General features: G+C 38.6%; 1 protein-coding gene across 4 annotated transcripts in view; it reads left to right on the top strand.

The window, feature by feature from the left end:
- VPS13B (vacuolar protein sorting 13 homolog B) overlaps window positions 1-16752 on the top strand; it is an 887459-nt gene that overhangs the window by 723856 nt on the left and 146851 nt on the right. For all 4 annotated transcript variants that reach the window (XM_066379210.1, XM_066379212.1, XM_066379209.1 and 1 more), the window contains exons 37-39: window positions 730-932; window positions 4652-4853; window positions 5158-5342. In XM_066379210.1, coding sequence (XP_066235307.1) covers window positions 730-932; window positions 4652-4853; window positions 5158-5342 — 590 coding nt within the window. The remainder of the gene's footprint in view (window positions 1-729; window positions 933-4651; window positions 4854-5157; window positions 5343-16752) is intronic.

Below are 16752 nucleotides of genomic sequence, written 5' to 3' on the forward strand. Positions count from 1 at the left end.
AACTTTGCATTCAAATATCTTAAAGTATGCCATTGGTTTTATGAAAAGGTTTTGATCTACACTTCTAGTTTAAGTTCAAAAGAAAACCTACATTTTAAAGTGTATTCCTTTTCTGGGTATATTTACTTTGAACTATAGCATATAGTTTTTCTCATAAATCTAACCTGCCACTATCTGTTTTTAAGACTTTGTAAACTTCAAGTGGTTATGATGTGTGAAGTTTGGATTAAACTAAAATTTTTAGAAAACACATGTTATATATTTTGATTGTTTTGATTTTAACATGAGCCAGTCAAAAACTTGAGTGTCTAGTAAAGTAATATACTTTACTCTTACTGTAAGAAATCACAGAAAATTGCCCTTTCTCATCATGTTAACAATAGACAAATGAAGCAGCTGTTCTTATTCTTAATGTAGTTGTTTGAAAAGCTTGCGCAATTTAATGAAAACGTCTCTACTCATAAAACTTAAAATGCTCACACATGGAAAAAGTCATAATGTTTTGGCAAATATTGCTTTGTTAGGAATGTGAATGAGGTATACCTGCTTCGTAACTAGAATTCTGTATAAATGGCATAAAACTGTGAGGGAAAGCCAACTGAAAAAGAAGACTCGAACAAAAGATGAATTAACATTCTGAAAAAATACAAATGATTCTTGCCCAAACATATTTTTTTGAAAAGGAAGAACTATTATTTATATCTCTTTCCATTTATTTTTATTTTTCAGGTGTAATTCTTGGGTCATCATTTCTACTCAGTGTAAATGATTTTCTTCTTAAAACAAGTCTCAAAGAAAGAAGTCGGATTCTAATAGGACCATGTTGTGCTGCTGCCAATTTGGAAGCTAAGTGGTGTAAACACAGTGGCAATCCAAGCCCAGAACAGTCCATACCAAAAATATCCATTGATTTGTGTGGAGGTCTGTTACAGGTGTGTGGGGATTGGCTACATTTTTCCCATGAGTTTTTAACTAGCCTTTGATTGTTTTTTTGACTCTTTCACTGAATTTTAAATCTTGATGTGGTGAGAAAAGGATAGTATCGGATTGCTGTCTTATTCAACTGTTTAAACAGCTTCCTTTTTATAATTTTTTCATTTATTAATTTTAGAAAGAAAGGGAAAGGAAAAGAGAGAGAGAGGGAGAAACATCGATTTGTTGTTCCATTTATTTATGCATTCATTGGTTGATTTTTGTGTGTGCCCTCACCAGCAATGAAACCTGTGACCTTGGCTTATGGTGTCAATGCTATAACCAGCTGAGCTACCTTGACCTGGGCAACAGCTTTCTTTAGATATAATTCACATACCATACAATTCATCTAATTAAAGTGCACAATTCACTTGGTTTTTTAGTATAAATTTAGTAATAATAAATTTAGTAATATTTAGTAAATAATTGTTTTTTTAGTATATTCACAAAGTTGTGTGATCATCGCTATACTGCATTTTAGAACATTTTTCTCACACACACACACACACACACACACACACACACACATCCCAACTCCCTGTACTCAGTAGCATTTGCACTCCATTCTGTAATCTCCTTTCCAGGTTTATGCAACCACTAATCTATTTTTATTTTCTGTTTCACTCAACTCTTCTGGACATTTCATGTAAATATGTGATCTTTTGTGAGTGTCTTCTTTCACTTAGGGTAGTGTTTTCAAGGCTTATCCAGGTGTTAGCAATTGCCAATACTTCATTCCTTTGTATGGCTTAACAATAAATACTCCATTATGTGGATATGCCATATTTTGTTTATCCATTTATCAAATGATAAACATTTGATTTTTCCCCGCTTTTTGCTATTATGGCTAATGCTGCTATGAACATTTGTGGACATGTTTTCATTTCTCTTGGATACATGCTTAGGAGTGGAATTGCTGAGTCATTAAACTTTTTTCTACTGTGTAGACTTTTCTAGTTATAAAGCAGTCTGCCCATTCAAGCACACTTGCATCAGCAATATGTAAGAACCATTTTCTAATGGCAGATTCCTTAGATTAAATTGTGATGTCTATAACTAACACTTGACATATAAGTCATATTGCAACCTTTTACTCTTTGTCTAAAGCCAAGTATAGAATGTGTGAGGGTATCCAACTTACTTCTTGAAAATGTTCTATTTGGATGGATTTTAATGTATTCTTTGTATGAGTTGATATTTCCCAAATGTGACACAGATACAAAAAGCTTGAGAAATTTACAATTATAGAAAATGAAAATGACTAATTTGTTAATAATGGAGGCATATTATATATGCATTTCTATTTTCATCTAAAAATTGTGTTGCCTCAACTTTTTCATCAGTTTTCTCACTGACCCAGAGCTAGCTATGGGTGATCAGAATGGCTTATTGCTTTCTACCACTTTAGAGATTGCACATATATCAGAAATCTTCACATATTTAACAGTAAGCATGTGGTTTTGTGCTGTGTTATCAAGAACCTTAATTGTATTCGTTTTTTAAGGCAGTAAAGTAACTTCATGTTAAAAACAATAAGAGCAAAACTAAAGTGTATCATCTCTCCATTTTAAAGTCTCTGACTGTGTCTTGACAACTTAAGGGCTAGAGCAGTGGTCCCCAACCTTTTTTGGGCCACGGACTGGTTTAATGTCAGAAAATATTTTCACGAAACGGCCTTTAGGGTAGGAGGGACAAATGTATCACGTGACCGAGACAAGCATCAAGAGTGAGTCTTAGACGGATGTAACAGGGAATCTGGTCTTTTTTTAAAAATAAAACATTGTTCAGACTTAAATATAAATAAAACGGAAATAATGTGAGTTATTTATTCTTTCTCTGCGGACCAGTACCAAATGGCCTATGGACCGATACCGGTCCATGGCCTGAGGGTTGGGGACCACTGGGCTAGAGCAATGTTTGATTTGACTTTTCACCTATCTCAATTTTTTTGTATTCAATAAAAATATTGATGAGGACATAAGTAGACTTAGTATCATATCTCTTCCCTTCATTTCTGAGATGCCTTAATTCCAGAAAACAGGACTGAAGCTAAGATTTAAAACTTAGCCACAAGGTATTAGGCTGTTATTTTTTCTACCTCTATATATTCTTTTATTGTGTATTTCATGGTTTTCTTAGAATTAATGGTTGTATTGCTTTTATTCAATATATTCAGAGAAACTTTTTTGTGTGACAGAGACAGAGAGAGAGAGACATAGAGAAAGACAGATAGGGACAGACAGACAGGAAGGGAAAGAGATGAGAAGCATCAATTCTTCATTGTAGCACCTTAGTTCATTAATTGCTTTCTCATATGTGACTTGACTGTAGGGCTACAGCGGACCAAGTGACCCTTCCTTGCTCAAGCCAGAAAACTTGGGCTCAAGGTGGTGAGCCTTGCTCAAACCAGATGAGCTCACACTCAAGCGGGCCACCTTGAGGTTTCAAACCTGGGTCCCCGCCCTGGCCGGTTGGCTCAGCGGTAGAGCGTCGGCCTAGCGTGCGGAGGACCCGGGTTCGATTCCCGGCCAGGGCACACAGGAGAAGCGCCCATTTGCTTCTCCACCCCTCCGCCGCGCTTTCCTCTCTGTCTCTCTCTTCCCCTCCCGCAGCCAAGGCTCCATTGGAGCAAAGATGGCCCGGGCGCTGGGGATGGCTCTGTGGCCTCTGCCTCAGGCGCTAGAGTGGCTCTGGTCGCAATATGGCGACACCCAGGATGGGCAGAGCATCGCCCCCTGGGGGGCAGAGCACCGCCCCTGGTGGGCGTGCCGGGTGGATCCCGGTCGGGCGCATGCGGGAGTCTGTCTGACTGTCTATCCCCGTTTCCAGCTTCAGAAAAATGAAAAAAAAAAAAAAAAAAAAAAAATATACAAACCTGGGTCCCCCGTGTCCCAGTCCAACGCTCTATCCACTGCACCACCACCTGGTCAGGCAGAGAAATTTAACATTATTTAAATTTTGAATCCATAATTATTATAATATTAGTCACTGGTCATACTTTTGTTTTAGACTAATACTCTTCACAATCAGAAACAGGAACGTGGTCCTCTCCGAGAGGAAACACTGAGACCTTTGTTATGAAACTATAGCTCCTGGACAGCTGACTTTGGGCTGTGGAATACTGTGTGTGAGCACGTTCTCACTACACACAGGAGTCGGGAGGCTTCCGAGCTCACATTCATTTAGCATCTTCCATTTATTTTTCTCTTAAAAGACAAAGTGCAAAGAAAAGAATGCTATAATCAATATATGTTTATTTACTCTCATGACAAAATGTAGGAAGCTATTCTACAAATAATTATTATTTTATTAACACTTTGGCCTAGAATACTTCATTGCCTTATCTCAGACTGTAATATGTGTTCTTTTCGCTCTTAACTGAGTTAATTAATAAACATTACCTCACATTAACATAATTTCATCTTTAATTTAGCATTTAAAGTTGATTGTTATTCACATAATATATGATGTAATTGATTTTGTTGTTTTTATATATTTACTCAAGCAATAGAATTACATCCTATAGGTCCAATTACTTAGAAATTATAGTTTAGTTATTGTTCGTAATTAAATTAAACATAATTGCAGTCGTGCATTAATTCAAAAATGATTGTACCTAATTATCTTCATGAAATGTTTGTATTTCAAAGCCACTAAAATTTTTCATATGGTTTTAAAGGTTTTCTGGGGTCAAGAACATTTGAATTGTTTAGTTCTTCTACATGAATTACTCAGTGGGTACCTTGACGAGGAGAGCAAGTTTGAAGTTTCTGACGCGGGGCCACATGTGCCTCCTCCTGTAGAAAAGAACCAGATGTTTCAAAGTGAACAGAGTTCGGATGACCTACGGACAGGTCTATTTCAGTATATAAGAGACACTGGTAAGTAGTGATGGGGCTTCAGTATGAGTGGTTATTGTATGCGTGTGTTTCTACTGCACATTTACTAAATGATGAGAGAATAAAATCGCTTAAAAAGTACATTAACACCTGCAGTACAAAAGTGGTAAATTACTATTCAGTACCTTAAAGGGAGAATACTTGACTTGTTCCCTTGTCAAGCCATATAAAACTGACTATGCACCTTCTTTACATTTTTTGTCCCCATATTTTTTTCTTGCTGTCATAAACCAAGACATTTCCTTTAAAAAGCATATACATAATTAGTTATTCTTTCATTTAACAGAACCTTTGAAAATGCCTGGTGTCTATGAAGTCTTGTTTTATAATGAAACCGAAGATAGCCCAGGGGTGATGCTGTGGAGGTACCCAGAACCTCGAGTGCTCACCCTCGTGCGGATAACCCCTGTGCCCTTCAACACCACGGAGGACCCGGATATCAGCACCGCAGACCTCGGCGACATGCTCCGGGTATGTAGTGACTGTATATTTTAAAGTAAAAAGATGATGGAAAGTGCTAGTTAGGTACTAAGAAAAATGTTTGCACATACCTATTTTTTTCATCCAAAGTATAGGAGATAAATACACACATGTGTATACACACACCAAAAAAATATTTTAAAATAAGGGAATAATGTAATTCAGATTCATAGTACATGGCAATTTTGAGAGTTATCCATTTTACTCTTAGTCCTGTTGAAGGTAGGTTACATGGTCTCTATACAAACAGGTGTCATTCAGTTCACCACACATTTTTTGAGTACCTGCCATGTGCTCACAACTCGGCATTTCTAAAACTGTTCTATGAAATAAAATATGTCCACACAAAGTCAGAATGGCTGATTAAGTTTTCATTTTATTTCCAGAGCTGAAAGTGATCTTGGGGCTTGAGCTAGGGTGATAGGAAAATCATCTAACCAGTGGTAATGTTCTGTATGGTCTTGTGAGTTTGTTATTTGCCAGTTCCCTGAGTTTAATATAAATGTCATTGTGTATGTCACTATGTTATCATTCGACTTACTAATATTCTACAAATTTGAATTTCTCCTCAAATTTGTTTTTATTTTGGTCTTCTACCTATTACTAGATTACACAACCACTCATCCAAGCCTAGGAATCATTCCTGATTGCTCTCTTTCCCTATCTCCTGACATTTAATTCATCAGCAAGTCCTATTACTTTCACCTCCAAAAGAGGTTCCTGTTCCGTATATTTATCTCTGTTTTTAGGGTACAACTTAAGGCCTGGCTAGTTCTGTTCCCTACTACAGTAACTTCCTAATTGGTCGCTATGATTCCATTCTTGACTTCCTGTAATGCATTTTCCAAACAACTGCTAAAGTGATCTTTTAAAAATGTAAATCTGGTCACATCACTTTCCTAAGTTACAACATTATGCTGACTTGTTCTGATACTTTGAACATAATTCACATATCTTGCTGTGGATTACGAAGACCTATGTGATCTGTGCCCCTCCACCTTTCTGACTGCATCTCCGGCCAGTCTCCCCATCTCATACCGGCTCCAGCCCGCAGGCCTCCTTTTTGTCCTGGATCCTACCACTCCAGAGTCATTTTTCTTGTTTTGCTCCCCATGCTTGTCAATCAGGAACCCGCCCAACTGTCATAATCTGGCCAGCCCGCTTTATTCTGTGTTACGTTACCTTGTTTTACTTTCCTCAGAGAGCTTTTTACTATTCACACTTATCCTGTACATTTATTTGCTTATTTGCTTATGGTCTTTCTGTCTCTACTGTTAGGAAATAACCCTCTTTTCATTTAGTTTTATTTAGAAAATTAAAGTTATTGGTGTAATATTGATCAATAAGAGCACATAGGTTTTAGGTAGACATTTCTATAGCATTTGAACTGCTGATTATGTTATGTGCCCATCACCCAAAGTCAGATCATTTTCCATCACCATATATTTTTCTTCTTTACACCCCTCCCCACCAGCCCCCATCCCCAACCTTCTCTCCCTGGTAACCACTTCACTTTTATCTATGTCTATGAGTCTCAATTTTATATCCCACCTATGTGTGAAATCATATAGTTCTTAGCTTTTTCTGATTTACTTATTTCACTCAATATAATGTTCTCAGGTCCATCCATGTTGTCATAAATGGCAATATGTCATCATTTCTTATGGCTGAGTAGTATTCCATTGTATATATGTACCACATCTTCTTTATCCAACCCTCTATCACAGGACACTTTGGTTGTTTCCATGTCTTGGCCACAGTGAATAGTGCTGCGATGGACATGGGAGTACATGTGTCTTTGTGTATCAGTGTTGTTAAGTGTTTGGGGGTATATACCCAGTAGGGGGATTGCTGGGTCATATCATAGCTCTATTCTTAATTTTTTGAGGAACCATCATACTTAACCTTCTTTTATGTCTTGATTACTTATCTCCAGCCTCTGATAACATAGAGATATTTACCAGTTTCTTTTAATGACTGCTGTATACTTAATAAATTAGAGTAATAATAAAAATCAGAGAAATTTAAAATACATATTAGCATAGGTATTTTTATTTAATTCTATTTAAAATTCCTGATTATAATACATGTAGTCACATGTATACCTTCTGAATTGATGATGAGAATTATTAAGTAACACTACTTTTGATTTTTAAATCCTCAAGATATATTTTCCCCATCTATGTCATATTTATGATTATCTTCTCTACCAGCATTCTTGGACATCTTTTGCTAATGAAATAGCAATATCTTTGAATCCTACTGTCTTAATTAGACTTGCCTAAATGCAGAACATCTGTGGTATTTCCAATCAAAATGAAAATACTTATATATCAAAGTTTCAGCATCATGTAAGCTCTTCTCTCTGATTTTGGAGATCAGATTTACAGCTAAATGTTAATATACTTATTAATATAAATCTGATAACTATTAGTGATAGTATTATGCCAGGTGTAAAAAATAGGGCATTTAAGGTAGCAAGTACATTCACTAATGACAACTTTACTGCTGTTGGAGAGGGAGAAGATCACAGTGGTTAAGAGAATGAACTATAGCCTGAACACCAGGGTTCAAGTTTTGGCTCTGTCACTAGCAATCTATGTCACTTTAGACAAGTAATTTAATCTCTCAGCTCTGGGTTTTTTGTTTTGCCTTTTTTTATCTATAAAATGAAGCTTTTATAGTGTAATTATAGCCATTAATTTTGTTAAACACATAAAACAATTCCTCACACACAGCAAGTGCTATGTAAGTATGAGGACTGCCACTGCTACTATGCCAAGTATTATCCAAACCCTTGTGATGAAGTGGAAGCACAGGCTAGACCAGGAGGACTGGTGTCTGAATCCCTGGAGTAGCCCGGGAGATTGGGGTAGCCCCAGAAGCCTAGACAGCGGGCCTGGAAGGTTTCAACAAGCAAAGAGCTGGTATCAGAGAGGTCCTGCTACACTTTATATCTTGTGGGAGAGATAGGAACTGAGATGTGAGCAGAGTTCAAAGACAGGATACTGGCCTAAGAACAAGACATGGTTGTACCTGCTGTAAGTAGAAAGGAAGAGCTTGATTCCAGTGGTGAGAAGGAATCGGCAACGGGATGGATGAACAGGACTGGACAGGCAGAAGGCACCATGCGCTGAGCTCCCAGTCCAATCCTTGTACAGCAGGTCCCTCAATAGCATTGTGTTATAACATTAATGAGATGCTGTAGGACATTAACTCTTGTTCATGTCAATTAGTCTGTGGTAACATTGGTTTCATTACACATTGGCCGCAGTTCCGAGAACCTATCAACAATGTTAAGCGAGAACTTACTATATATCCCTGACTAGCACCAGAATTTTTCCCAGTGATTAGGGAGATCCTCAACTGGAAACAACTCTTTGGGTTTCAATCATAGAACCATAAAAACTATTTTATGTCCTTGGAACTTCTGTTCAGAATAGAAATTAGATTGCATGAATGCCAAGTTTGATTCGTTAGGACAGTTCTTCCTCGAGCACTTCCCTGGGCTTGCTCCTGGGGACTCAGGGACAGGAAGACAGTGTCCACGCACCAGAAGCTCTCAGCGTAGCAGCGAAGTTTCTCTGGTTATTTGGGGTAGGACAGCCTCCCAGTTTCAGCTTTCAAGGAGAACTCTGTTGTCAGAATCACCCTGGTACAGTATATGGTGATGTCCCAGCCTGTACCAGAGGCACACATGAAGTACTGAACCGCCGATCCTGTGGGGCACTTAGGAAAAGAAGGTCCTTTATCATAATAGCGTCGTGTAGATAACGTAGACATTAAAGTCCCAGCTGCTGACTTCTGTTCCCCTCCCCTTTTTATTTTACTAACTCAGTGACCTTAGTGACCTCTTTGAGCCTTAATTTCCTCAACTGAATAGTGGAGTTAATGTTATTTACCTTTCAGAGTTGTCATGAGAATTAAATGAAATATTATAGTTAAAACGAATACATGTGTTATACATAATGAGTTCCTTCCCTCCCCTCCTCCTACACAAGCAAATGCCTGGACCGCTAAAAGAGCCTCCTAAATTCTAGCCTTCCGTGTCTTTCCCTTCCAAATTATCCTAGTAAGTTCTTAATGTGTAGACGGACTGAATCCCTTCCCTGAGAAAAACCTTCAGTAATTCTTTCATGTGCTCGCCTGACCGTGAGGCCCCTCCAACCATTTCCCAGCCCGCACCCAGCTTTGCCCTGCCCTCCCTCACACGCGATGTATGCTGGAGCACAGCCGGCCCGGTCAGCATGCCCCAAAGTGGCCTGTGGCATCCACTTCCACCCCACTCTGTCCTCATTTGAATCTCTCCTTTTCTGCTGAAATCCTATCCACACTTCCAAACAGCTCACATGCCATCTGTCTCATCTGGCCTTCCCTGGACACCAGCTCCAAACATTACACCACCTCCCTCTAAACTCCTCCAACACTTCATGGAGCACAACTTTTATGCTGTTTCTCACCTTATTCTTCACATTTTAACTGTGTGTCAGTATCTTGTCTTCCTCCTAGATTGTAGGTTTCCATAGAAACTGTTCATATCTAATTTGTCATTATGTCCTTTGTAGTATACACTGTAGTGGAGGTGCTCAGTTAACACTCTGAATGGATGACTGAATGCATGAATGTCATGTTCCTATTTTGTATTATTCAAAAGTATTACATTGTCCTTATGTTATAGGGGCTACTGAATGAGTTTTGGTTTTATTAACTGAATTATGTCAGGATGCATTGTGCTATGCTTCAGTGGCATTATCTACCACAAACACACAGTCTAATGTTATTACATTACACAGGCTCTTGAATATTCTGTCAAGCCCACTGCCCCCTCGACAGAGGCTAGTTTTTAAATATGGAGATAAGTTAATCGCCTTGGTTTTAGACCTAAAAACAATTGAATTTGGACAATATTTTCCCTCAGGACCATTTAGTTCATAAAAAACTGATCTGATAGAGTTCACTTGTATAGACCCTCATATTTGTGTATATATCTTTCTCTGATTGATGATGGGATTTATAAACAGACTCCCCACATGCTTTAATGGAATTTATTTTGCAGGGGTAATGAGAAATATGTAAAAACATGTCTGTAATATTAAATCAAACTAACCATAGGTTCTGACTAAACACCCTGAAATGATTGTTCACAGAAAGCAAAAAGAGCTTATTTTACGATTGGTTTATAATTTTGTTGTGTTAAATTTTAAGTGTTTGTAGTATATTTAGGATCTGTAAGGTAGAGTACTGCCATCAACCTAGAAAGAATGCTTTGTGATTTAAATGAGCTTAAAAATAAGCAGCTTCTGATACTATATCTGGCATATACTGTTTGCTTTCTTCTCCTCCTCTATGAGCACTTCCTACTAAGGCTTCCGTTCTGGAAGTACTCATTTCCCCGGATGGTAAGCTTTATTCCGTCTGGGGTGGAATTGGTAATGGACATGTTAATTCTCACCCAGATCTGTCACAGTGCCTGTTCTTATCTCTGAAAACTGTATTATTCTTATTTTCATGTTTGTTTTAATTTACATGTTGCACTAAATTTTTAGATATCTTCAATTTGGTATGTGACAATAGGCCAAACTAAATACCTTTCCTTCAAGGATCATGCGTGTATAAAGCCTTGAGCATTACAATTCAAGACGAACCCTGAATGGGGGACCACTGAAGCAGTTTCAATAGATGACAAACAGTTAAAGAAGGAAAATGGAGGATGAGTTTAGCACTGATAACATACTTTATGGATTAAAAGGAAAAATGAGCTAAATTCGGAAATTTCTATAATCAAGAAATTTCTAAGGTGTACATAAGATTCCTGGTGTTCAAGTCAGATAAAAAAAATGAAACCAAACATTTAAATAATTTAAGGGAAAATTAACATAGGTCCACATCTGTATCTTCAGAAAATATGACTATAAATTAACGAATGAGACAAACACATCTCTCTTATTTTTACTTCCACTTCACAGCATTTCTCATTAACAAATAATTATTGACTATCTTTTCAATATCAGTGTATGGGCAGTATATGGACAATGTGGATATAAAGAGATGGAAGGTCTCTCCCCACTCTTTATAAGATTTATAATATAATTGAAAAGAGAAGGCATATGCAAGCTCATAAGATAGAATAGCTAATATATATTAAGGTAAGCCAATACATTTATATAGGGGGAATCATGTAATTTGGGAGATTCTGACATCTGAAAAGTAAATTTAATTCATCGGGGAAAAAAAGAATAGGTTTATTACTAAAGCTGTGTGATTTCATAGCATCTTTTCAGCTAAGGTATTTTTACGCTTCAGAAGTTGGTGCAGAATTCTTACATGAAAAGAATCATGACTGAAGTCCTTAAAGGATATCTTCACAAGGATAACGGGAAGAAAAGAGAAAAGCAAACTATGTCATTTGTTTATTTCTGGTGGAGAAAGAGAGCAGGAAGCCAAAGAAATCCATGTACTTGTGCCCAGTTCACTTTTGTTTACCCAGCTCAAAAGTTAGAGAAATTAGTTTTTTAATGTTACACTAATATGATTATAAAAATCATATTGGAAAAATAATGAACAAAAAATGTGTATGCTTGGAAAGCCGGGGAATTTGAATGGTTGAGCTCTGTGTCACCTCTGCTCTGATATGTTCTGATCCTCGTCCTGCATCCCACCCAGCACTGTGCTGAGTGAGTGCTCACACAGCCTCCTTGCATCTTACTTTATTCTGTGAGGTGGGCCTTATCTCCATTGCCTAATGGGGAAACTGAGGCCAAGAGAAGTCAGCTGGTCTTGAACCATAAAACTTAAAGTCGGGGAGTCAAAATTGCTTCTTTAGAGTCTTTCAGACTCCAAATCCTGTGCTCTTCATCCACTCTGTAAAATATTGGGGCCATAATATTGTAGATAATATATGTGGATGATAGTAAGTTACTTTGTTGAGAAATGTGGAAAGAAGGAAAATAAAACTATCCTTTTACTTCAAACCATTAAATCATGAAACAGTGAACCAGACCAAAGATATAGAATATAACCTTACATAAAAGTACTTCCAGGCACACAAGATGCATTGGGGATATCTCAGGGAAGACCGTGTCCGTCAGGAGAACTGGTCAGTTCTAGAAGCTTAGGAGTTCCAGGAAGCATTTGTTGGCAAAAGCCCTCCTTGCAGCATCCAAAGAAATGGTACCCCAGTGTCTGGTTTACCTGGTAGATAAATCCCCTTTATGGAGATGAATATAGCATCTGTCAAATCTGTGTGTCTAACATTCAAATCATCTAACCACCCGAACAACCTTCTAATAGTTTGGCTCCCAATGTGATCTGTCTCTGTAAGAAAGTATCGTACACTCCTCATCAGTATCCAGGCTCCTTGGCAGTTAAACATCTCATGGTAAATTAATAACTTGGCATCTGGTTTAGATATCAGTCTCTTGTGAACTTGGTTGCATGACTCAGCATTCCTAAGTCTATTCAGCGCTAGAACACCATGAAAATTTTCTGAGACTTCAAGGTCAGTGGCCAGATATTGAATCATGGTAAATCCTTCATGCTAAGTACCATCTTGTGAATACCTGACTTCCCAGCATGCTGGCCTTTCCAAAGTGACATTTTTACTGTACCTTGTGTCACAGACCTTTCCAAACAAAATTCTATTCTCACTACCTTGAAGAGTTATGAGTAGAGATAATGCACGGGAAGCCCTGACATAGTGCCTTACATGGTTAAAGCTCAGTCAATGATTGATATGGCACTCGGTAAATGGTAGCTGCCATCATTACCATCATTGTCATCATCCTGTCAGTTGATCAGAAAACCTGCATCCTACTGTTTAGATGAAAAAAGTCCTGTTTCTGAGAAAGTTGTTTTTTGTGTTTATAGCTTAATAACTGTTAAGAGTGCCGACTGTATATGTGATTAATGGGCTGCTTTCGCAGACTGAGAACAGCTATTGTAAGAGGCACCACCTTCTCACAGCTGCATGGTCAGGTGCCTTCCAGGTAGAACGGCAGCCACAGTCCTCCAGGTTGTAGGTAGCAGGAACCCCACTGAGGCTGGCGCTGGCTTAGCAAAAACTAGAGGGGCCTAATGTCAGGAAACACTGGGAGCCCTGGACTCCCAAGTGCAGCTGGGCCTCTAAGATGGGGCCAGGAATGGAGGATAGAACCCAGGGCAATATTTACTCACTGTCACTTTTCTCTGCTTCTCTCCCCCTAATTGCCTTAGTCTTCCTTTTTAATAGACTAATTCCCTCCTCTCCCACTTCTCGGGCCACCTGGAGTCTCCCCACAGCTCCCAGAACTGCCCGAGTCACCTTTACAAGTCCAGCCTGCGGTCACTTCCACTTTCCTGATTGAGCTAGTTTTGGTGTCAAGAGCTCTTAGCCCATTCAGCTATGGCCGTGGGGGCCACATTCACCAACATGGCTGTGTATTAGGGCTCATTGTGAGCTTTATAGATACCCCAGAGAGATCCATTTTATATCATCTCTCTTTTACTGCTCTTAGCTTTCACCCTGTCTAGCTTGGCCAAACTCATGGTCAGTACTGGCCTCACACTCTGAGCTGCTTCTCGCCAGTCCAGTGGACTGTGAAGGTCTGCACCATGTACTCTACTCTCCCAAGAGGGAAGCCTTTTATACATAGTCTGTGGTTCTCCAGAAGAATTGCCACTAGCAGAGGGTCTCTAGACAGATAGCCTCACCAAAATGTTGACACGTTTTTGCTATGGTTTTTCCAGCTTCTCCCTTTGCAGATATCTGGCCAAGCTGTTTCTTACTGCACATCAAAGGTTATCTGCATCTGGAGAAAAGTCTTACATCACTTTTTAAGTCTTCCCATTGTCTTCCCCCAGCATCCTCCCAAAATATAGATTAGACAAGCTTTAAGTGTGTCTCACTGACACACACGAAATATTTTCTTATCCCCAAGATACTTAAAACCAGTACTTTTTTAAAATCTGTGCTTTCTTTTTCATACAAAGACAGTGAAACACACAAGCAACTTCCCAGATTCTAGAAATACTCCCAGTTCTAATGATGTATGAGAACCCTACATAAAATAATTTCTGTTTTTGAATGAAGTTTATAATGTATGATGCTTAATATCTGTAGCTTAGTGGTGATTTAATTGTGTTTAGTTTCCTAATAACATTTTATCTCACACACTTATCCACAGACTAAACTGAAGCTTCCTTAAACCTTATAGTTGTGTGGATTTTACTCTATTTCATAATTTCATGGGAAAATGTTCCAAGTCAGACAGTAATACTCAATATTACCCAATAAATTAAAAACTAGACTTTTGCTGCTTTAAACTTGACTTTACAAGTTTCCTGTAATTCTAAAGCACACAGACCTGATAGGCAAGGTTATGATTTTAGCACATGGTGACACTAGAGAAAAGGAACCCTTCTGGGAGATACTTGCAATCTAATATGATTTGCCTCTTTCATACATGCTTAGAAAGAACAAAAGGAAGTGTTCTTGGGTGTTTCTTTTCAGCTGTGTTGGCCAGTTCACTTAGAGCGCACATATGTTCACAGAATCCTGAGCCTTTTTATTTTATAAGCACCTCCTACCCACTGGCAGCTGTACTGATGTGTCCTAGACGGTTTAGCTCCTATCCATCATCTTTAGGAGGGCTGCTCAAAGCCAGAGGAGATTCATTCTTGTTGAAATGCAGAAAAGACAAAGAAGTCTTGGGGGATTTGGGGGAAGTAAGAGGCAGAGCCAGACTCTTAGGAAATAAAGGAAAGGAAACAGTTGTGTGTACCCAGTGGACATAATAATGAATGATTTTGAGTTATGGGTAACAGTGCTGGATCGACTACTAAGTGTTTTGCATCCAGAAGTCATTGCCTCCTTTTTTGGACAGTGATGGGGAACGTGAAATAAAGTATTCCCAGAATACACTTTTATTCATTCTGTCTCCGTAGTGTTGTGATAGCATGAAAAAGGAATCTGGGTATATATCGAAAAGAGCTCCACCTGAGAATTTTGAAGTTAGCTCAGTAAATATAGACTAAAGGGCCTGGGCTAGGACCAGGAGAGATACAGAAGTGGATAGAGCTCTAGTTCCACCTCAGACACCTGGAGTCTTTTAGGAGGGATAACAAGTGCACAAAATAAAGCAATACAAACTGAAGCGTCATTAAAGACACACCAAATATGTGTCTCTAAACAAAAGTCTGTTTCCGACTGTAAATATCAGGGAAAGTCTTCTTCTGGTTTGGTCAGAACACATTGTCAAGCTTTTTCCATTTCATAGAAGGAAAGAAGCAGGCACAAAATTTATTGAGCACCTAGTATGTACCAGGTACCAAACGTGTCCTTTTATTTGATGTCTTTTTTATGCTTATTCTAAACCTGTATAATAGGTACTATGGTCTCTACTACACACTAAAGCAGTTTAGGTTCTGAGAAGTTATAAAATTTTCCCAAGAGCACAAAATAAGTGAAGAGGTAAAACCAGTGTTCAAACCTAGTTTTGTATGAATCCATAATTTTTCTTCTATCTTGTGCTACCTCGGACTACTTTCAGTTATTGAGTTTATAATTCCAGTTGATAGGCATTGGAGAACCACTGGCAGCCCAGGACTAAGTAATGTCATCTGATAGGCTGGTAGGATGTGGAATAGAAGTAAGAAGAAACCAAAAACGAGGTCTGTTGGCCTGTTAGAGGTCTCAGAGAGGAGATGACAGGGGCGGTATAGCTGGGGGTGGGGCTCATCGTGGGTATGGAGAAAACGAAAGGAATGCAGGAGACATTGTGGAGAAAGAATCTGCGCTGTTGGCAACATGGTAATTTAATTAGAGGGAGTAAGAGAAGTCATAGAGGGCTGCTACATTTAAGCTCGATGAGATATATAAAACAATTAACAAAATTATGGAAATAAGGAGTCCTTCTTCTGCTAGGCACTATTCACCATGCTACACTGGTACAAATTAATATCTACTTCTCAAATCAACTCTGCAGAAGCGAGTGTTTTTCTCCCCTTGTTACAGATAAGGAAGCTGAGGATCTAAAGAGTTAAATGAATTGCCATGGGCCTTTTCTCCTTGAAAAGTACATCAACACACATAAGATTCAACATACAATTTCAAGAAGTTTATAGATTCCTGTAAACTATGTTTGAATCTTTGAGGGAAATTGCAACAACATAGGAGACACTGCCAGAGCTTCCGAGTTGGTGTCAGTTAGGGTTTGGCTGAGCTCTCAGAGACACAACGTACAAAACTAATGGTAGCTTGAACAACACAGAAGTTTCTTTTCCTGTCACACCTGAGAACAGATGAAGGCAGACATATCATCTAGGACCATGAGAGTCTATAAAGTCTTGAGGGCCCTGCCTATACTCGCTTCCTGCTGCTCTGCTGTCCCCGGCACTTGCTTCTTCAAACTTCATGGCTTCCTGC

The sequence above is a fragment of the Saccopteryx leptura genome, chromosome 3, assembly GCF_036850995.1.
Source record: "Saccopteryx leptura isolate mSacLep1 chromosome 3, mSacLep1_pri_phased_curated, whole genome shotgun sequence".
NCBI classification, from domain to species: Eukaryota; Metazoa; Chordata; class Mammalia; order Chiroptera; family Emballonuridae; genus Saccopteryx; species Saccopteryx leptura.